General features: G+C 48.3%; 1 protein-coding gene across 1 annotated transcript in view; it reads right to left on the reverse strand.

The window, feature by feature from the left end:
* The window catches only part of LOC8033462 (chorion peroxidase), a 235403-nt gene that overhangs the window by 78772 nt on the left and 133358 nt on the right, over positions 1 to 23273 (reverse strand). The window contains exon 2 of the mRNA XM_029970103.4: positions 515 to 718. Coding sequence (XP_029825963.1) covers positions 515 to 718 — 204 coding nt within the window. The remainder of the gene's footprint in view (positions 1 to 514; positions 719 to 23273) is intronic.

The following is a 23273-nucleotide window of genomic DNA, read 5'->3' on the forward strand; positions in this document are numbered from 1 at the left end:
TTCTGATTTGATTGTGATAAAACATTCTTTTTTTTTTTTGCGTTTTGAATGAAAGGACGTATGAACGTAGCTCACCAACGAAGTAAAAAGTAGAAATCAAGTTCAACGCTGCAATTCGCTAAGCAAAGCCCCCCCCCCCCCTTTTTTTTTTGCTCGGGTTCAGCTTGGAATAAACCTTCCTTGAATGATGATTTCTTGATTTAAATGCGAAGCAAATGCACACGAAAACCATCAAATGCTAAACAAACGGCAAATAAAAAAAATAATATTTTCGGAGGAATTTTCATGGGAGACGTTTGAATCGAATCGGTCACGCTGAAACTGGCCCGATTCCAATCGCGATTTAAATCGCATAGATGTTCACTCTCCACCCTGCTCGTTCCTGCCGTTTTCACCTTGTCGGTGATTACAGTGCGTTTTGCCTCCACCAATCTTATTCCTTGGGCAGACGCATACCGCCAATTCAAGGACAGCGACGACCGCGTCGTGCGCTGCGTTGGACGCTTGCACTCACTGCGGCACGAAGTTTGAGATGTACTGCAGCCCCGAGGTGGAACCCAGCGGCGGTTTCTGTATGATGGCCGCGTGTGGCTTGGTGGTGGTGACGATGAGCGCGCAGTCCGGACCGTACTCCGGGCTGTACGGCGTCGGCCGAGAGTCCTCGTACACCAGCGTGCCGCCCAGACAAAGGAGCGTCGTCGCTGTCACCACGAAGTACCTGGAAAGGGAGAAAGTGGCTCTCGTCAGAACGGCCGTGAAAACGCCACGAAAGTAATAACAAGAAAAACAGCTCGACTCAACGAAAGAAACAAGTGATTATAGACCTTTTCTGCAAGTGCGCCGCCATCTTGGATTGTCGTCATTTCCAGTATGGGCGACGAAAAAATAATAAAACTTTTCAACCTGTAACTAGCAAAAAAATAGAGGGGAGCCAAAACGAGAATGTGTGACGGTTACGCTGTTCTCTTAAATGCATTCTATTGGCGTGGCGACGGCAAAACAATGATTTCGCCCATACTGGAAGTGACGACAATTCAAGATGGCGGCGCCCTTGTGGAAAAGGTCTATAGACGGAAGACATCGACAGACTGCCAGAGTAATCGCCTTACGCAAAAAGAATGAGGGAAACATAATGGGGAGCGCAAGTTCGTCTGCTTCTGTTGCAGAGGTTGTGATGACGTCAGAAGGCCGAGCTCTCATTGGCTGGGATTGAAGGATAGTGGGTAGACCTCGAAGCAAGCTGCCTTGAGGTCTACCCACTATCCTTCAGTCAGAACCAATCAGAGCTCGGCATTTTGACGTCACCACAACCGCTGGAAAAGAAGCAGACCAACTTGCGCTCCGGATATACTAAAACCCTTATACTACAGTATACTTATGCTTACACTTTTTTCATGTATATATGTATATACTTATGCTTATAGGGAAAACGAGGGACGACACGAGACAGAAGTCCCAAGAAGATTTTTGTGACATCTCCGCCGTGTCGTTGCTCGTTCTTTCTAGTCTCCGGGTTTTCGTCTATTATGTTCAATCGGCACCAGTTCGCTGGAGCCCTAACCGTATGTTCAAGGGAAACAGTATTCATTATAAGTGCAGTGACGTGAAAGATGTATTCATTTATTACAGCAAAAAATCTGGAGAGCTGAGGATAAAAAAAAAGTCCATATAAAGGGTAGTGCAAAAGTGTAATTCAAAAGTGTAGCACGCTAAGCTTAACGGAAAAATGGAAATGGTATGTAAGTATTAGCCAATTCAGATTCCCCTTCTAATTTACCGGAGGAACCTGAGAAGAGCCTGTAAAAAAAACACCCACCGCAGCCTAAAAGACACTGTACCTACCGTGCCTTCCATATTTCTCCGTAGAATTAAGATACATTTGGTTTTTAACAGTGTTACCAGCCGCCAATCAGGTGATCAAGGCAAGGTTAGACATCGCTTCGCGTTTTTATTTATTTCACAATACTACTAATCTCGCGAAGATATTCTTGGAGGTGGTACATAATAAGGAAATAACGAAAATGCAGAAAGAACGACGACACAGCCCTAATTTTATTTGAACTAAGGTTTAAAAATATAAGTATACATAAACAGTTTAAATGAGGCGCACGGCAAATACCTATATCTAGAAGGTCGTGCTAGAATGTCTTTGGAGGAAGCCAGTTTCACTGCTCCACGTACGTGATAAAATACATACAAAAGTAAAATACCGGCATCAGTTACACGCTATTAAAAGACAGAGCGCTTAGGGGTGCACAAAAGACAATGCATTTCAAAAAGAAATTATCATAAAAATAAAAAAATAAAACTTAGATAGCAACACGTCAATCCATGATGTCAAACGTTTTGCGAGTGCCGCAAAAAAAAAAAAAAAAGAAAAAAAGTAGGGTTTGAGAGCTGTTTGATGGTGTTTTGCAGTAAATTACTCCTTTAACTAACGTTGCAAAAACATATGTGTGTCTCGTTGCTCTGCTATGGGCACAAGACTCCACACGTGTTCAAGGTACACAGGAAACAGTAGCTCGCCCAGCTCACCAGATTGCTACGGTATTTGAAACGCCACAGGAGGTTTTTCTTCTTTCATTCTGTGACTTAATATGACCGCTTGATTGAATAACTATGGTTTTAATAAGCTTTATTACAATGCTAATAAATCTGTCAATTACACGAAGTCATTATATGAGGTCATTGTATGAAGTCATAGGTCGTGTGAATGCTACGACACATAAAAAATACGAAGCGCTGTACGGGTCTGTTGTACGGTCTCGAGACGCAAGGCTGTGTCCAAAGAAGACGTCCTCGATAGCATATTGTCGTCGAGGCGCCGAGCAGGCGCACGGGAAAGCATTCCGCGGGCCGACCATTGAACCCGCGCTCTCCGGCAGGCGCCGCGTATCAATGTGCGCGGCCGGCACATGGCAGCACGGCCCCTTGAATCAACGACGCGTAATGGTGTTTGCTGACTCGAGGGTCGCCCCGTACGGCACCGTTTCCGGTTGCGTGGGCAGCGGCAGCACAGCTACGTGTCGCCTGGACGAGATGGACGCCGCCCGGACGAGGTCGACGGCACATCGGAGGAATCGACGCGTCGGATGACCTCCTGCATTCCGTTGTCGCTTCACGGGCTCGAATTTCTGCGGTACGCCGAGCCCCCGTGGACTTTCGATTCGCGGGTTGCGTGGGCGACGATGTTGACAACGATGCAGCTACAGGGTGGTAGTTTCGATATGGCCGCCCGAATGCGTTAACACACCACAGCTTGGAGCACTTGGAGCGAAAGCTCGCGCTGCAGAACCCAGGGATCCTGAGCTCCAATTCCCCACCCCTGTCCGCTTCGATCCAGATGAGCATTGTATACCGACGGGTGGTCGTGTATCACTATTTCATGACGCACGTTAGCGAACTCAGGCTACAGTAAGTACTGCACTGGCTAAACATGTCATCTACAGTGGAGAAGCTCACACCCATTCGGGCTGACTAACTTCTCGCTGTCTGCAGCAACGCACAACAGAATTACTTTGTAAGCAGCTTCGATTCCGACGCAGACGGAGACTGCAACGTGCGACTTCAGTGCCTTAGAACCTGGCGGGATTAAAGCGCGATTCAACAAGCATAAAACGAAAACACTGTATGTCTCTCAGGAGAGGTTTGTCTTTCTTTACCGCAAACACGGAACATGCGAAAGTATTTGTGGCACGCGGGTGGCGTCATTGCATCATCCTGGAGGTCATTTCAGCTTTTTTTTTTTCTTGCCGAGAAAACCAAATTTGCGATGCGAAGTGAATGCCGCAAAATATATTATCGCGAACAATATGAGTTGAAAGAGTCCTTCGTGCTTCTGTGATACCTGCCAGTTTTTTTTTTATTTTTTAGACAGTTGCGTTTTGAATTACGAATGGAATGTGAAGTTGGGGTCTCATTCTTCGAACTATAAAAAAAAAAAATTGAAAGATAACAGACCTTCAGGGGTACCGCAGACGCCGAAGAAGGCTGGGTCGGGCATTTCAGCTCATGTGCTCCGCGGGTGTTCGTGCTTAGCAGCAAGGCCACCCGTGGTGGTAGCTGACATGACGTCAGCACATCCCACGTATAATTCCTGATGGTTTTGACGTACTTCTTTTTTACGTGTAATGCCCCGTCGGATGTTCCTTGACTCCTCGCGACAGCCTTCGTTTGCGTTGGGGCGTGTCGGAGGAAGGCTTGTCAGAGATGGCACATACGTTAGATTCTTCGTTGGATTCGCTGGTATTACAAAATCAATTCGCACTCGCACCTGACTGACGCGCAGATTATAAATAAAATATGTCGTCTTCCTCTCTTTTACTAGAGGGTCCCGACTTAACGTAACCAAAAGAGACGAGTTGAAAAGAGCTGACAGAGATGTCGTGGAGGCGAGCTGGACCATGTGCGAAAGATGCGTAACCCTTCTACAGGATGAGATCGTTCGGACGATTCGGCGAACGCATTGTCAGCGATTGTCCGCCTCGCTGTCTCGTATTTGGTGCTGTCGCCGTTTGAGCTGGATTATAGTCCTTTGTATCTTCGCAGACAAAGCACTACTAATATAGGCGTCGGTCGTTCTGTTATCCCTGTTAGGTTAGGTCGCGAGCGTGTGAACGGACTTTTATAACGCGACAAGAGCAACGCGGGTTGGTTCTTCCTTCACGGAAGCAGGAAAACGTAATCGTGTCTTTGTTATACTGCCGGATGGATGCACCGCTGAGCGTGTTAAGGGGCGCCACTCTCGGCCACCTTCGTAAGTTGTAGAAAATACCTTCGCTATAGACAACCCGACGGGGTGCGTTGCGTGTAAACGACGCTTAACCGACTTACAGGATCAGTCGACTTCCGGAGGCGAGCCGAGAGAATGCGGCAGTTTACGGGCGTGAGCGTCGTGAGCGTTTTTGTGATGCACGGGCGCTTTTTTTTTTCCCCGCTATTTTAGAAGCGTTCTTGCAGACGACCGCGCATCTTACGGAGCTACTCTCTCAGGTATTTGGTATGTATTTGATGGGGCGCCAAACACAGTCTGTGAGATGTAGCGTGACTGTCGATGAATTTCTCGTTTTCGCTCCGATGGTATACGGCGTGTCGCATCGGAGCGGTGGCCACTGCGACTGGTATGACGCTTAGAGACGCTACTCATCGGGAAGGGTGTGGTTGTCGGAGAACGAGAAGGTGTGGCACGAGCAACGGAAAAGCGTCCCTTCTATCTTAAAATCACGTAATGTCACCTCAATAAAAAAAAAAAATAAACACGTCACTGAGCAACTTAAAAAGCATTGTTATACATGAAACACGCGCCCTAACGAATATTATCTTGCTAAAGTTGAAGGTTGGGCGACTTGGTACGGCATACTTCAGAAGATGAAAACAGCGCAAAAAACGACGGACGAATAAAGGTAGACGCACAGAGAGAGCGCTGTCTTTGTCTACCATCATCCGGTACGTCGTTTTTACGCTGTTTTCACCTTCTGAAATATAATATTAACAACCTCTCTAACAAAAAAAGAAAACGCTAAAATTGCCAGCGTATGAAATTGTCTGCGGATCGAACAAAAATAAGATTTGATATATATACTTATATTAAAATGCGTCGCCCTGCCTCCACGATATTGAGAACCACCAGTACACGTTCAATAAATTCGAGCATGGATAAGTAGATGATAACTCGCGTATAGGGGAACCGCGATACATCAGATTCTACCTTACTTTGAACTCTTTTTTGTTTTGTGTGTGTGTGTGTGTAACAATAAATGGGTGTCTGAACGTGACTTTGATCAGCAACGCGTTCGTCGACGCTGCCTGTTTATCACGTTTCTCGTTTGCGTCGTTTCACTCAATAATGCAAGCTTAACGGACACTATATGGGCCACCATATATCCAATGCACAGTCGGGAGCGTGTCACGTGACCATGCGGTCACGTGACACGTTGGGGTAGCGCACAGCAACGTAACGGAACGACCCCATCCAAGTCTGGGGTAGCACACAGCAAACACCGCGTTTTTTGGATGTTGTATACGAGCGGTGTGACGAGCCGTGCTGGGCCTAATTCAGCGCTCCACACGCGTGGCACGTGATTTCGCGCGTTCCGCGCATCGCTCCGCACACAACCGGAAAGTCACGTGGCACCTTTCAAGCTGCCGATTGACTCCGCGGTGGCTCGTGTACTCGCCGTTGCTTTGCGGCCCAATCGCAAGGCGCGAAACGGAGGATGTAGTGAAGCGGGCGAGACTCCGACCACGATTCACGCGGATGTAATTTTTTTTTCTCGCATTATTTGCTTGGTTTTGAGTACCGCACAAACAGCCCTATAGGCCTTTTTCAGTAGTGCACCGAAACAAAGATCAAAACCGCTCCGCAAAACAAAGGTTTTTGTGTAATGTTGCAGCCGGCGCCGCTGTGTATCTCGATCGACAATCGAGTCGATGCACCCAACCTCCCTGGAGTGGAATATCCGTCCCGAAACATCATCTCGAAGATCCGTCAATCTGTCGTGAGCGACCGGGAACGTTGCACGGACAAACCCGACGCGTCAGAAACCGGCCCCAAACCGGCCACACTTACAAAACAGGGCAAAGCGTGTTTGTTTCTTTTTTTTTTTTTTTTTTGCCGTGGCGAAGACGAGTGCAAATGGGATCCAGTGGTGCGGGAACTGGGTTTCCGCAAGGCAAGAGGAGGGGAGGGGAGAAGGTAGGGGGTGCAAGGGAGATTACGTCTTTTAATTTTCTTCGGCGACGGAATCCGACTGATTAGGTGTGCTCGCCGAGGAAGACGGACGCCCGAATGCAAACGGGCAGAAAAGAAAGTGAAGCGAAAACGAGTTTTGAGTGTTTGAGACCGGTAGTGCGTGGATTCCCATCTTTTGGGGCGGGAACAAGCGGTGTGTGCCTGCGTTGATTTCTTCGAGCTCACACGCGCTCTCGCTTCCGGCAGTTTGGAATTCGGACGTTTCTTTCTTTTCTTTTTTTTTTTTCCGCGCAGAAACCAGTCCATTGCCCGTTCAGTCCGCTATTAGGGAAGTGGCACGTGCCCGTGGCGTGCCCTCCGACTGACCGATCGTGCCTCTCTTCGCTTAGCGCGCGCACGGGCTCGCGCGATCCTTCGTGTCGGCTGTTGGCGACCCCCGTGGCCCTCGAGGAGTATATACCTTAGCGAGAATGATGAGTCGTGTAGCTACAGCGTGTTTTTGTGGCGTGTACGCCTGCTGCGGGTCGTCTCTTGAGCGGAGGAGACGCTTCCGGCGCGTTTTCCCGCTAAATTTAGCGGGAAAACTGAATTCGCGTATTCCTCGCGCGCACTGCGATCACGTCGTGTTACACTGATTCACTAACGTGACTTCACGTAATGCGAAGCCACTGTTGTGCCCCGTGACGTCACGTTCCGTTACGTTGACATTGTGACGTCGTGTGACACAGTGTTGCGTTACGTCACGTCACGTGACGTCACAGTGATGTTATAAAACGGCGCACAAAGAACGCGTTTTTATAAGCTCTGTTTCGTAACTCATCGGTACCAACTGGTTCAGCTTTCCTGTGACGCAGTGTCGCGTGAGGTCGCGTCTTGTGACTCCACGATTCTGTCCCGTGACCTCATGTGACACAGTGTCCCGTGACGTCGCATCATGTGATGTTACGTCCCGCGATAATGTGACGTAAGGTTATGTTACGTGACACTGCGAGCGTCTCATGAAAGGGCGCCGTGATTAATGAAAATCCCGGGGAGCAGAGCACGCGAGAAACGTGTAGGTAAAGGGAGACGGGATGGACTCCCTCGAATACACGAAGTTGTTTTTTGTTTTGTTTTTTCTCGCTTAGTTTTTGTTCAGGGGATCCAGTGTTAGCGCTGTCTTTGTCGAGGTCGGTGTTTTTTGTTTTGTTTTCCTTTTATTACTGTGGGATAGTGAAGGATCTTTTAATTTGTCTAAGCTCGTTTTCAGCTGCAGACGATATAGCCCGTAGAGCCTTCGTACTTATCCGGTGAGCTTCATTGGCACCGGGACAACGTAGCAAAGCGGAACATTTAGGCAGTTTGGCCGTGCATCTATCTCTCTTGAATCCTCGATGGTCGGTGGCCGTTTCGGACGAATTGACCCGTGCTCACTTTAGGCAAGCAGGCGGGTGTCATTAGCGTCAACCTATAGTTTCGGCCACCGTTGAACTTCCGGGGTTTTCTTTGCGCATTAATAGGGACTTTTTAGGAAACCTTTACCGTGTTCCGCTTACCGCACTACCGCGGAGGTGTTGTTTAGCTTTACTTTACTTATTTTGTAGAAAACAACGATGGGTTGCGCGACCATGCAGGCCCGTAGGTCACACTACCGCGGAGCCTTTCAAGCATGCTTTTAAGCGCCCCCTCCCGCGGTCACGGTATCGCCCGAGCGCGCGCTGAAACGCATGCTTCAAAGGCTTCGCGGTAGTGCGGCACGCTGAACGCGGTAACTGTTTGCTAAAAGTCCCTAGTTACTTTTTAAAGGAGCGGTGTAACGATATTCAATTGGGATGTTTTTCACTTTACACGAACTTACTGGCACTAGTAGGGCTCAAGGATACTCGCACGCAACGCCTCTGACCAAGAAACTCCTTTGTTGCGCTGTAATTTCGAGGACAAAATCGAGTGTTTTCATTCAATCTATCCTCCGCAAAGCCTGATGACGTAGCTGGGCGGTAGCAGTCCCGCTCAGTGACGATATTTGAATGCGGCTCGTAGATTGGACCCGAGCATGGCGTGGACACTCGATTTGGGCTCGTGATAATCGATAGCTCGAGAAGCATTCGGGTTGTGTCCTGTGTCCAATCGCTACAATGATGACAGCAGCCGAACCATAACAATGTCTGGAACTCAGCGCGTGTCCTGTGCCTTGCCAACCCCAGCGCATGGCTATGATCAACATTGGCAGCATATAATCGGCTCCAGATCCCGTGGCCACTTGTTCTGGCTGCGAATTAAAAAAAGTGAACTCTGCTCGTTTTTTTTTTTCTTTTTTTCTGCGACTTCGATTGCGTGTGGTGAAAAACGATGGGTTATTTCACAGGTCATTAACGCCAGGGATCCGTTCTAAGCGGTATTTGCGCAAAATACAAAAATCCTTGCATCGTCTTTTTAAGGAGGAAACAAATAAAAAGGAGTTCGGAACGCTGCGTCCAAGATTAAGGAAACGGGCGCGCCCACAAAGGGGCGACGAAGCAGAGGTCACCAATGATGTCGGTCGGATGACATTGACCTTGACTTAGAATCTAGGCCGTGTCGCTCTCACCGCTGTGCTTTGACGACCTTTTCGCTTTGTTTCCCGCTCTTCCTTTCAGCGCGGATTGACGGGAAACTTGATTTTGACGCTAAGGTGACGCGAGACATCGTTTCTTTTTGTTGTTTTTTTGTCTTGCATTGTAACTTTTGAGTCGACGGACGATGCGATGTCGGCGAAGGTGAGTGCCGAGCGGCATGGTTTTTCAACCGGTTTTCACGTCTCCTTGACTCTCATGTTCTAAGCATGAAGCGAACGCCTGTAGTGCTATAGACCTTTCCAAAAATCGCCTTCTGCGCGCTGACATCTTTGTCGCCTGGGCTGTAAAAGGCTCTCTTCCACTAAACATGAAACTCCGCGCATGCGTACACATCTCAGTGAGCCAGCATTTTTCTTTCGCCTGGGCGACAAGCGCTGGAAAGCTTTATAGAGCCACTGGACAAGCTATACGCTTCAGAGTAACGACACTCCAGCCATCGGATGGTTGGATGTTAAAAAGGGATGGTAGCTTGCGCCACTTAGTCTAAGTCTAAAAAGACAAACATGTGAATCCTCCCCATGGAGAATAGAAGGGTAGGAGAGGGCATGACGTCAGCCGCGTAGCCTCCACAAGCCATGCTCCCTTGACGCCTCGCCTCTTTCTTATTTTTCTCCTTACTCTGTGGACGCTACACTCTTAGAAAAAAGGGTATGGATAGTCCTCCCTTAGGGGAGGAACGGTCTTGTAACCTATGTTCCTTTAGAAAGGGAGAAACGTTCGTCCCTGAAGCAGGGGAGCAACGTTCCTCCGTCGCTTGCATCTCAATATGGCGGCCCCGAATCGAGCAAATCGAGCCCAATAAGGCTTAACCAGGACGCTACGTCTCTTGTACGGGACGAGAGCAGCAGCATAGAAAAGCGTCACACGAGCTTTCCGCAAACTGTGTTTATTTCCGAAGCCAGATTCCCCCCACAGGTACAGAAACTTGCGTTTCGAAAGCAGTTACTCAGTCTTCCCGTCGACAGCACTGCGATGTTAAACGGAGACAACCGATACCCAGTTACTTCGCGCACTTTGAGTCTTACCTTTGGTGTTCCTCGAGTCACAATTCCTTCGTCAACCGCACATCACAGAGAAGGGCAAAACTCAATCCGCGAAACCAAAAGCCGCTCTCGAAAGAACAAACTCGAAGCCGCTGTTTATCGCGTAGCGTGAAAGGTTAAATCGCTAGCCACCAGATGGCGAGGTCAAGCAGAGTAATTGCAAACAACTAGGCTAGGTGGCGCTAGGTACCGCCCAATTCATGTTCTACAAAAAATAATTTATTCTTTTCAGGCCACTACTGCGCTTCAGAGCCGCTCTCCTGCGCTTGGGGATCCTCTACTATACACACACATTACACTTATTACAAGCATTAGGTGAACATACATTGAGCACATATACGGCACACACACAAATATCAATACAACGGAACACCACACTAACCCGAACACTACACCCGTGCTCTGCGTTTCCGTCTTTTATACTGGTCGTTTTGAAAGTACGGAACTTTTCGGTGACCCCCTAAGCAATAAAAAATATTCCCAGCATGTTGATTTTTTCCCAGCAATGTCATACCTCTGAAAGTATTTTAAATGGCTCAAGGGATGAATCTCTTATTAAAAGTAAACGCTCGATCAAGCCGTAATTATTTGAAAGCCAATAAATCAAGCCGCCATAATGCGGTTCGAAGCTATGAGTTTGTTTCCCCACACGGCACGTCGTAGCCTGTATTTCTATTGGTTTTTTATATTTGTGCTGTTCGCGCAAAGCTGCAATTGCCGTCTTGAATTAATCTCTGTAGAGCGGATATTCACTCAGCTGGAAGTGATGCCTCACATGCTGAGAAATCGCTTTTCGATCAACTTGAATGCAGTCAAAGCTGCGACTTGCGGCAGGTGTTCAGTGTACGGAGCTACGCCGTGGCGAGCCCAAAAACGTCTAGCGCTCATCCCAGCGCGCCACTCGGATTTTTTTTTCGATTTTACCTTCTATTGTTTCTTAATGCCGAAATTCCATACTGTAAATATACGTACTTTCCGTCACGATTTCGTACAGTTCAGTCCTTGCCCCAGAGCGCAATCGCTCTCGGAGACGAGACAATTCCGACAGTCATATTGGCCATTGTACGATAGCGATAGGAGCTTCTACTGTTCAAACCAGCGTTCCAACATGACTATCCGCACGTTGATCGATTGCACGTAATCCCTCAAGTGGTATTAAACTTTTTAATGTAAAGCGGAATGTCAACCTGCGACACCCCGCCCCCTCATCACGGCCCGACCAGCGGCATCAATGCCCGACAGTTTACGATCTCATCTTGTTGTTACACCACTGATACGCGAACACACGGTCACATCGGCGATAATTCCAGTCTTCTGTTCACAACCCACAACACTGCCATCACGATGTTGCAGCTATGTTGCTGACACGCACAAATACAGAACCACGTTGAACGCCGGTTGCACTCGGCATCGGAAAACAGAACCGAACTCAGCGCGGAAGGCACCCAGGCAGCCGGCAGCAAAACCTGCCTGTCTTGGACGCAGTTCCTGCGGTTTCCATAACGTCGAAAACGTCGACACAGTTCCGCGTGGTTTCGCCACTGTAGCGACTGTAGTTCCGTCGGTTCGCCGCGCGCGCGAGTCCCGCAATCCGGAGACGGCCATCCCCCAGTGTACGTGGCACTGCTGGCACTGCTCCGCAACTTCGCTGTTTCTAGCGGCTTCCTTTGCTCGTTTGATAAAATTAGTGATAAAAGCGTCATTGCAACCGAAATGTTCTGCACGTTTAAACTAGAGGACGGAATTACAGGCGGCCTTCACTGCCGCTGAAGCTCAATGAACTCAACAGCTATTTATCAAACAACGTGCGCGACCTACTCGAAAAACGAAACCGAAAGAAGATGAGTCGGGAGGGCGAAAGCTTTCTCCCGTCTGCCTGGAGAAGGAGAAAAACGTTTCGTTCCTCCCCTTTTCTCGTGTCCGGTTGGGGGCGCGTCAGTAGAAGGGAGGAAGACGCGCCGTTGCTACTTTTTTCCTCCATTTTTTCTTAGAGTGTATAGGGGCGCCACTGTGTGTAAAGAGCGCGGGGGGCGTTACCCCCTGTGAAAGAACGCATAAAAGCAGCAGCGGGGACGCCGACCAGGGGAGAGAGAAGCGGGGCCTGGAGCGAAAGGTACACGCTGCGGCGGTGTCGACCAACGACCTTGTTAATACTAACTTCATGTTTACAATTTACTAATAAATGTAGCTTCACGTTTTCCGAAATCCTGGCTCCGTGTTGTTCCGCCGGGTTGGGCACGCAGCAAGGCAACTTTCCCACAACTCTCACCGCATCACGTGACCGTAGCTAGCCTTCGATCTGATAAAACGTACCGGACGGAGCGCGCGCAAGCCTGCAGGGAGTCCTTCTACAATCAACCATCCATCTCACACGTGACATGTCACGCGCACCAATCGCCAGACAGATATGCGGTCACGCTGGACACAATATCGTTTAAACTTTTTATGACTAGGCTTCACCAATATTGCAACGTGCCCCCTCCTAGTACTTCTAACCTCCTTGATCCTCCCACCCATCGAAGCCAATTTTCTCCCCCTAACTATCACGGTTGCCCGTTGCCTGAACCCTGAGCTTTCTTGACACCATATACCCGAAAGCTTATGAAGAGCACCAAAAAAATGGCGGCGGCCACTATAGAATCAATGAATGGAGATGACGGTACTCTAAGCGCAACCCATTTAGGGACCCTAGCGCACGTTTGGCACGCTTCGCCGGAGTGTCGTGTTCGCGCGCGGCGGGCCTGTGATTTTGTAAAACATTAGAATCCTTCGAACAAATCGGCCGTGATCAATTTTGGGGAGCAACTGTAAATCTGCGCGCATGCGCTGTTAACGGCGGCCATGTCTGTGACGTATATAGGGCCACGTCGCGGCGGGATTGCGAGTATCCGATTCAAGCCAGTTTTCGGGGCTCTTTCCTGGTGCTCGTCGGTTCGTTCTCGAAACGCACCTTCGCACGGCGGCGCCGCGGTGTTCGTCGGCAAAGCCGGCACGCACGCGATGTTCGTCGACGGCGGCGAGCGACCTCGATCGGCCGGCGTCTCGGTGGACTTGGTTAGAGCGCTCGCTGCAGCACCGTTGGCGGGAACGCATACTCGATGAACGCCTTTTCTAGATGCCGGCTTCGCCGTGCGGTATACATTGCTGGCGCGGGAACAATTCAAAACTCCGCATAAAACGCTTATTTTTTCTACGAGTCAAGTGATTTGTTTGTGAACATGAGCTTGTTTGGGGCTCTTGTAACTCATCGAATTACTCAACTATTCTACGTTTCACTTTAAGTTCAGTTGCAGCCAACACTACTACGATACGATGAGCCAATCAAGCCACCGGCTTGACCAGTCATGAACGATAAATGCTCCTTAAAGGGCCCCTGAAAAGAAGAAAAAAGTTTTTCAAAAACAGTCTGGTTGAGACACGCGTGTCAAAAAATGAATTTTACGCGAAAAAAAAAAAATTTTTAGAGCAATATTGACTGCGCCAGACGGAATTTAGTCGGCAGTCACCTCCTTTCCACTTTTCTCTCTCTCGGCATCTCGGGTGCGTGGAGGAGAGGTAGTCCCCGCCTCTTCGTAGTGGATCGGCTTGGCTGCTTTCCTGGCTTGGCTGCGCCCCGCACGAGAGCCATTGCTACTTCCTGGCCGTGTTCCAAAATTGACTCGATCTTACCCCAGGGTGAGGGTTTTGTACTCTTGGCGTTCTAAAACCTACCCGCGTACAGCGTTTTTCAATCTGTGCTGTCACGTGATACGATCCGCCGGAGAAACTCGGATCCATTTGGAGATTTGGAACACAGCCCCTGGCCGGCTGTCTGCCGGTCGAACGACATACCGCGTCGTATCGTGCACGTACCGTGGTCACCGTGGTCGTACACGCAGTACATAGTCGTCGCGGTGGACCCCGACCTGAAGCGTCGGCTGCTTCAACGCTGCCAGCAGCTGGGCCTTCGTCCGTACGAGGACACGCCTCGTCAGCCGGAAGGCGTCCGCTCCGATCGCCGCGAGGCACCCGCTTCGCCGCGGCGAAGCGGGTGCCTCGACGAGTTCGTTCGAGCCGCACGATCCTTCAAGCCGCCGCGAGGACACGCAGTGGTAACTGATTTTTTTTTTTTATTAAACGAGTGCGGTGCCGCCTGCCTCACTAAACTCTTTACGGGAACCACGGGAACCGACATCTAAACAAACATTGGCACTGGCGCGCGCCAGAAAACAAACAAAAGATGAGGTAAACGGGACACACGAATCGCGCAAAGAAGAGCAGAAAAACAGAAACCTGTCACCCCGCGCCACTTCCTAAGTACTTACTATGACTGACTAACTAACACAAGCAACAAGCCCTCTTCAGAACGCGAAACGCGAAGACGGCGACCACGACAGAAAACAAAATGGCGAAGCTTTTGTTTGTTGTTTTGTTGTGGTATCCGAACGGAAGTTACGATTTTGTAAAACGTTTGTAAACAATTGCGACATTCATTCGATGGATTGTTTCTTAAACCTAAAAATATGTAATTCAAAAGGCGATTTAAAAAAATCACGAAGATTTTAAAACCAACATCTAAGCTGTCACTCATTCTATTGGCCAATGAGAAGCTGAGTTGAATGACCATCGCTACCAATGAGAAGCCGAGCTGAATGACCATGGAATTTGCGCGCAAAACTTCAAATAAATCTCTCGCCGTCAATATTGCTCTAAAAATTTTTTTTTTTCGCGTAAAATTCATTTTTTGACACGCGTGTTCCAACCAGACTGTTTAGAAAAAACTTTTTTTTCCTTTTCAGGGGCCCTTTAAACCTGCGTTTTTTTTTTGTTTTTTTTTTCAGCGCGCGATTGGTTTTGTTGGTCGTAGCAAATGCACAACGACAACCAGTGGGGTGCCAATGCACTTTTCGTGCTTTTGATTAGCTCCTTCGGATATTTAGCGCCGGCTGCATTCGGGCTTAATATGGAACGTGGTATAGTTAATGGATTTGGCTTGGTTTAGTGTCCCTTTAAGCCCAGACGCAGACGATGTTACGAGCTGATGGGAACCAATCAAACAACGTCAAAAGCGCACCATCATCGCTGGACCAATCATAAACAACTTGCTCTTTTTGACTGCTTGATTTGACCCATGACCTCGTCGCGTCGTTGTGGCTTTTTTTGCGACGTCACGACCAGTATTTGCCTCGCCGTGATTGGCAGGATTTGCCTTGCCCTGAACCGGCGATTGGGCAGGCATTATCGTAATACAGGAAGCTCTGGTTTGGCCAGTCGCGAACTTCGACCACAGCGACGCCTTTGGTCGTGCAGGTCGCTAGCAGCTTAGCTAAGTCACTTAAAGCGCTTCGCTACATCTTTTTTGGCTATACCAGCAGAATACCAGCAGAAGAGGGAGAGGTAAGGAAAACAGGGTGCGTGTGATCGGTTCCTGGTTGATCCGATCCGCGACGATGGCATTCGTGTAAATCCAGCCATAGATGCGATCGAAGCGCATTGAATTGAGAAGGTACGAATACCGCGCACCTTATCCTCCCCTTCTCCTTCCCCTTTATACCCAATCAGCCCCCTCCAATTTCGGTTCGACCCGTTCTGCGATCGCATTCATATAATTGCAATATTTTATTAAACGTTGGCTGTCCCTCTAATGATTACGGCAGGTTATTAAACGCTCGTATTAGTAAAATTTCGAAACAATAACATGAACAATATAAATACAATTATTCACTAAATATAGACATTGTTAAATGAAAACCGAAGATTTCAATGAAACACCGTGAATGCACAACGTTTTGACATGACTATGGGGCATCAGTGTGCAAGTAAAGTGGATTAGGTAGGAACGCAATGTTTCGGGAGAGGTAAGGCCAGAGCCTTTAGCTGAGCGTTGAAAAAATGAGGTGGATGAGGTTAATATTGAAGTCTTGACTCGCATCATGTCTGTGTACAAAAAGAACACGTGCAGCTGGCGTGATATATGACGAGTTTGGCTAAAAAGCGCGGTAGAATTTGTTAAAGCGTTATAATGTAACAAACATTAACGACGACTTCATGTAATCTCTAGTTCAACACTTTTTTTTTTTATTGTGGCATTCGTTTTATGTAAATACCTAGTAGATACAGACAGAACTGCGGGATTGCAAGCTGATTCCAATTGATGCTTTCCGTAATTTTGGGATGGTCCCATCAGGTCTGGAGGCAGCGTACTCCAAACTTGAGCGGAATGATGTCTCATAGGCGGAAAGTTACAAGTTTTATAATACGAGTACGAAGTGACGTTTTAGTTGTCTCAGAGATATGTTACACCCGGAGATCACGTGGTAACATGTAAAACCCAAGATAGAATTTAAGCTGGAGAACCTATATTGTAGCTTCTACACCGTGTAACCTAGAAAATAAGGGCTATAAAACTGTAGTCGTTTTGATGTTTAAATTATTTACGTCAAGACTCTAGGTTACAAGGCCCACATTGAAAACCACAATACCGATTCATAGGCTACCTTAGTGGTAGCCGACGTGTAAGCTTTACACAGTGACGTATAAAAAACGCGGTAACCTTGAACGATCACAGGTGAGGATATCGGTAGAGTAAGCTAGTGCACACTGACAAATTGTTTTAACATTTGCCACAAGTTGCATCAGGTTTTGAATGAACTTTCCGTTCCTTCTAAAAGATGCTTGATCCATCTGAGTGCTAATGTCTAGAAACCACAAAAAACAGACCGTCCGCAAGCAGACGGATTAGGAATAAGGAAAAGAAGGTGAACCAAGATGGTGCCCTAGGAGACGCCGGGAGTGACGGGTGCGGTCACTCTAAGGGCTACGTACGGTCGCCCTAATGGGGAGAGCAGTCCGACGACCGCTAAATGCGAGCGAAGCTAATGAATTAATGGATTGTCAGGAACCGCATTACGAGTAGTGCTTGCCCACGCGTTTCTCTGAACCTAATTGACCGCGCTTTTAGACTGTCGCCTGAAGATATATGCCGAATGTCCGCGAGCGACGTGACCAAACGGTCGGTGTTGCAGACGCCGACAGCGGACGAAGCGATCGACTTATTTCGCTCCCTTATAATCCCGCCGCTCACAAACGACCTCAAAGCGGAAGGGTGATACTTCGACGAGAGCGCGCGCGCGCAAGTAGCAATGCAACAACAACCAATAAGAAGAAGAACGAGGCGGAAGCGCCGAGAAATGATTCTACCGCCGTTCGGTAAATTGTCGAGCGGATTACGGAAAAAAATCAGTGGATGTAGAGCGAACTCTTCGATATATGCTTTTAAAGTAGGCTGTGTCGTAGCAGCGTAATGTATACCGTTCCGGTTCTTTTTCTGTTTTGTTTATCGATAACTTTGACGCATTTCTGTGTGTTTGCAGTGACGGTATACACTCTGCATAACAGCGCGACAAGAGGGCAGGTGACGATATCTATAAAAAAACAAAAAACAAAGCTCGTAAAAAAACAAAAAGAAAGTAACTTTGCAGTGAGTGCAGCGGTGTCGTGGCTCCAAATTTGGAACAGGAAGCGATGTTGTTGCTCCTCTCTCCTGGCGAATTCGTTCCTCTGTAAGTTGGCTTTGCCTCGTGAAGACGAGCGTTGCCCTGGAGCTATTCCAACGAGACCTGAGGAGCGGGCTGCAACCGCTCATTCTTAAGCTGACAGCACGGTGGAAGCTACGCCCTCGTTAAACCAATCATACGCCTTTCTTTTGCCACGTGATCACGCTCTCTAACCCATAGTTACGCGCAGGTAGTTGGGGCAGGTGATGAAAGATTGGTCCGTGGCTAAGGCGGAGCTTTCAGCGCACTGGCGGCATGGGGATGACCGGAGTGCATAGTCGTGCACGGAGCGTCCCGGTGGTTAGCTCGAGTTTAGCGGCTAAAAATACGCTACTAATAACACGTTGGTTTACTTCCTGTCATACCCGGCGGCTCGAGTTATAGTGAATTCTGTTTTATTCTCTTTTTGTGCGTCTCGTCACTTGTCCTTCGGGTAAAGAAAGACAATAAGAAAAAAATAAGAAGAGCGTGAAAGGTGACAACACCTATTTTGTGTCTGCTGGGATTGCAGAGGTCGTGCAAAACTGCAGTGTTGTTTTCTTTCTTTCTTTTTTCTGAGGGGGGGTGGTTGTTTGTTTTAGGGCAAACGTATTGATGTGTGGCATGTTTCCTGTGTCTTGAAACGTGTTTGTGAGGATGACTGGATAATATTCAGCTTCGAGCTTCTCCACCGTTCCGATACGTTTGATGGGCGAAAAGCGTCTGGACTTGTTCCGGACAGTGTGGACAGATTGGCGTTTCCGCTTGCGCGGATTTCTTTTTTTTTTTTGTGTGTGTGTGTGTGTGGGGGGGGGGGGGGGGGCGGTGGCAAACTCGATGGTGCGAGTCGTAAGAGTGTAGTACACAAGCGCGTCGTGTTCTGTGTTCCTCATAAACATACTGTGCAGCAGACTGATCGTTTCATTATAGACGGGGTCAGCATTTACCGCGTGACTTACGTTCGCGTTAGAAACGAGCGAAGCATTCGATCACAAATGGCACTCTCAAACCGATTTCTTGCCCCTTGCCCACCGAACACATGCCCTGTGCAGTTTGGCGAGGTGCATGCGTGCACGCTTGCTTGTAAGAAAGTAGACACTAGAATTAATACAAGGTGAAAACAAGCCCGCATGCATTCAAGATATATGTATGGTTGGCGAGCCGCAAGTCCCATGGCCGGCTTGCTCAGTGTCTTAGCAAAACTTTCTGAAAGAATGCCTTCCAGGCTTGCAATCTTGAGCCCCGATTTCATGAGCCTCTCGTGTAAACTAGCTTTGGCAGTTATTTTTTTTCTTTTTCACACAGTCTTTGTTGGGACTATTTCTAGCAAGCCGATCCAGGAGATACGAGTTTCCTCTTCGTGTTCATGTGTTTATGTTTCAGCTTGATTTCATACATCGTTCGACTCGGGAATGCTCTGTCTATTTCGGAAAACACTGAATCAAAATGGCCGTGGTCTGGTTCTGTACCCACGTGAGAGAGATGAGTTATGTTACGTCGTGCGCTTGTAAGTCCGATTCTCGCCGGTTTCGCGAGCTTTCGTTTCCGTGTCTGTTCAGACCGCGCTGTCCCTAACCCTCGGTACACAGCGGCAGGGTTGTCAGTGTCGAACCCGTCGGGCGAACGCGCATGGGAACTTATTTATAGCCGATCTCCCAGACCTGTGCAATGCTCTCGCGACGTGCATTGTATACAAGTTCCCAAGCTCTGCGTGTGCGCGTTACTGTGTGCGTGTGTGTGTTTGTGCGTTGTACGCGGAGTGAAATTGCGTCTGGATAGCGGGACGGAGCGAAGCCTGGTCTGCAAGCCCGTTATTTACGGTGTGAAAGGGGAGGGGAGAGGAACCAACGCATTCTAGATGGCAAGGCCGTGGGGCTGAATTCTTGACGTCACTCGAAGGAGGCCAGCGCAGATGATGTGATCCGAAAGCTGGCGTAGCTGTTGTGTCCAATCTCTGGCCCGCGGTGGCGTCCTTTGGATGACGTCACAAATTCAGCACTGCGGCCTTGGTATATATGCGGTGTAAGGGGAGGGGGGGGGGGGGGGGGGGAGAGGGACGCTGTATATTACTGAGAGGAGGCAAATTGTTTTGGAAACAATGGCATTTACGCCTCCGCGGCTTTTGCGCGAGCAGAAAGGAAGAGTCACAAGGAAGAAGAAATCGCGACGGTCTTTAACTTTTTTTGTGTGTGTGTTTTTTTTTTATGTGCAACAAGTTTTTACATCTGAACCTGGCCTTGCGGTTAAGCGGGTCGTTGTGTTTGAGGGCGGTGAAGGGGGTGGGGGGCGCAACAACTGAAAAATAATGGGACCTCTTTTTTTTATTTTAAGTCTGGTTTCTAAAAATACGCGTCGGCAACCGGTTCAAATTTTAATTTACTTTTTCTACCTCGTTTATTAAGCGCTGCGGGTCGAGCGTACGCGATGGCTCGAAAGGGCCAATTTTCGCGTCACGCACATGTCAAAGCCGCGAATGTCGGCTGCGGGAAGACAACTCGGCCTGTTACGAGAAGGGCATAAACCCAATTAACTTTGTTCGCAAGCATTGGAAAAGCCGCATTGGTGACCCGGTCACGTTAGAAAAGCACACCGCCTGTTCGGAAAACGGTTGAGGACTCGTTGGTGAAGTCTGACCGGAACGTGCGTCTTGAATGCCGAGGCGTGTGCACCAAAAGTGGGGAAAAGTATTGAACCTGAACTTGGGCGGCACGACCTCTAACACAGCTAGAACACGTAAGTCTCTGTAACGCAAACCTGCGCTTGATTGTATCTTTTAATATATATATATATATATGTTTGTTAGCAACAAGTTTGAGAAGTGTAAAGTGTGACCGCTTCCAATTTTTGTCCTCTATTTTTAATTTTGCGCTCAAACGCCATGTTTTTTTTTTTTTTTTTTTTTTTTTTTTTTTTCTTAATTGCATCGTATGTTGGCTTGCCCGTTTTCTCAATGGCGGAGTTTTCTCTTTCGATCGTCACGATTCCAGCATCGATTAAATTGTTTTCCTTCTTAGTTTAGTCCGGCGTGTTTCGTGCCGAGTATACGACTGACTGGTGATTTCTATAGCTTGAACTGTGGGAAGTGTCCGCGAACGGTTTTGTCGGATGCTCGCCTGGTGAGGCTCCGTTTCAGCATGGCGTGCCATGAAATGGTCGCCGCGAGTCGGTCAGGGCTTTGCAGATCTCCGCGAGATAAATGCACGTTGATAGTACTTTGTCACGTACGACTTTCCGGCGCTCTGATTGGCTCGCTAGAGCCGTATAGGTTTTGCGGTTTGAATAGTTTTGCCGAAACGGTATGCAGGCCTGTTATTGCTTGTCCGGTTGACTGATTGTCGGGACAGTATGGTAAAAGCTGTTGTAATCAGGCCTAGGTGGTTGTCAGAGGCTGCGAACTTGGGCGTGTAGAAAAAAAAAAAAAATAAGGCGCGTCGTTATCGTCATTTCGTATGTAGGATGCGTAATTACATAATTATTGTGACATCGTGTTTACGAGCTGCAAAATTTCCGTTGAGCAGATAAAGAAACACAGTTTTGCCTAGCGATGAGCCTGCACAGCCTCGGTATTCCGCATAAAATGCCGAATAAGCAATGGCAAAAGTATTGTAGAGCACTTTTCCGCGTTGCAATTTAGAACACTCAAACTATGTACCCTTGAAGTTAAATAACTTGCCTGTAAAGCATTATTATGGCGTATATTGAAATCCGGAAGTATTGTTTGAGATTCCTACCCATCGCCTGATATCGATAAAGTAAGAAAAGATAGAAACACTTCAGACACCGTTGGCGTCAACGCTTCGCGCTCGTCACTAATGAAACAAAGAGAGCTAACTTCTCGCACGCACTGCAAAAAAAAAAAAAAAAAAGATAGAATGAAAACTTTAGAAAATAGCATTATGAATACTATGAATATTACCACAGAGAAACAAAACCGCGCCGTCATGGCGTTCGTAATATTTAGCGCCTGTTCTATCATCGGTTAAACCAATCAAGAGCAATGAATACCTTTTTACTTTAGCTTTTAGTATCTGTGGTTGTATGTGCTCTTGGTTGTGTATGCCTTCGACCACTCTCTGATGATGAAACGAAATGCAGAACCTCACACTCGAGAATAGCAGCTAGATAACGAAATAATTTGTCTATACTGGTTTCAAATATTCGTTTTCGTTTTCTTGAACGATATCAGATTGGCATCACGGAGACCAGTCCACTACAATTTTCTGCACTAATAGGCAGCCTCATTGTTTTTGTTTTGTGTATTTATCTTATTTCAATTACTTTCTTTTTACCCTTTTCCTACCGCACCCATTTCTCGGCGTAGCGGTATACCTCTAAATTAATCGGCATCGACTTATCGAGTGCAAGCACCCAACGAGACGCGAAAGCTGGCGTCACTATCGGTTTTTCAGGTTGCGCCTCGGCAGCGAGCGTTTGAGCAAATTGACTTTCATGCGTAACCCTCCCCCCCCCCCCATTTTAATACACTCCAGCTGGGATGACGGATTGTCCGGAGAAAGAGATCACGCTGCCTTAGTGCTCGCGGAGCCACCTTCCGCGCGTTGCGCCGGTGTGGAGAGCGAGCGAACGCGCGCGGAAAGCAACGAACCTTGGATCTGGAAGAGATATATGGTCCGAGGGGCGCGGTGCCTATACTACACCATACGACCGCCACCCTTTCGTCACCTGACATTGCTCTCTGCGCACGGGTATGGGGCGGGACCGTGATCACGTGACTGAAGATAGATACACGATTCGAACACGCGTACCCGCCACCGTAGACTGTCAGGCTTAAGGGGGGTGCTGGAACGGAACAAAACGCTCGGTATACGATGTGAGTCTGACAAAATGCCGACTCGCACACCGCGGTACTGCCTCGTCGTCCTTGGCTACCAAGAGCCTGCGCAGGTCTCGCGCTCGCGCGCGCGGGTAATTTAGATGCACAATAAAAACGGGCGGGCTTTCTCAAAAGCTTTTTTTCTTCCGCGTTAGGGCAGGTACGCACGATTTGTGATCTCACTTCGGATAACCTAGCTGTGTGTGTGTGTGTGTGTGCAGTGTTTGTGGCGTTCTGCCCGTTGTACACCCCGCGACACACATTGTTTCAAACAGATGTAGTATGTGCTCCTTACTATAATACACTCCTCGAACGTTTTGCGTTTGGTGCGTCTTGTTTCCTTTCGTTTTAGTTTGTCTTTTCGGAGCGCCAGTTGGTCTGCTGCTTTTGCAGGGGTTGTGGTGACGTCAGAATGCGGCGCTCCCATTGGTTCCGAATAGAGGACACCAGGTAGCCCTCAAATCAAAAGCGGCCTTGAGGTCTCCCCACTATCCTCCAACCAGAGCCAATCAGAGCTCGACGTTTTTCTGACGTCACCACAACCCCCTCCGCAAAAGAAGCAGACGAACTTGCGTTCAGCATACTCCATACCACTTG

The sequence above is a fragment of the Ixodes scapularis genome, unplaced genomic scaffold (assembly GCF_016920785.2).
Source record: "Ixodes scapularis isolate PalLabHiFi unplaced genomic scaffold, ASM1692078v2 PGA_scaffold7__128_contigs__length_106722199, whole genome shotgun sequence".
NCBI lineage: Eukaryota > Metazoa > Arthropoda > Arachnida > Ixodida > Ixodidae > Ixodes > Ixodes scapularis.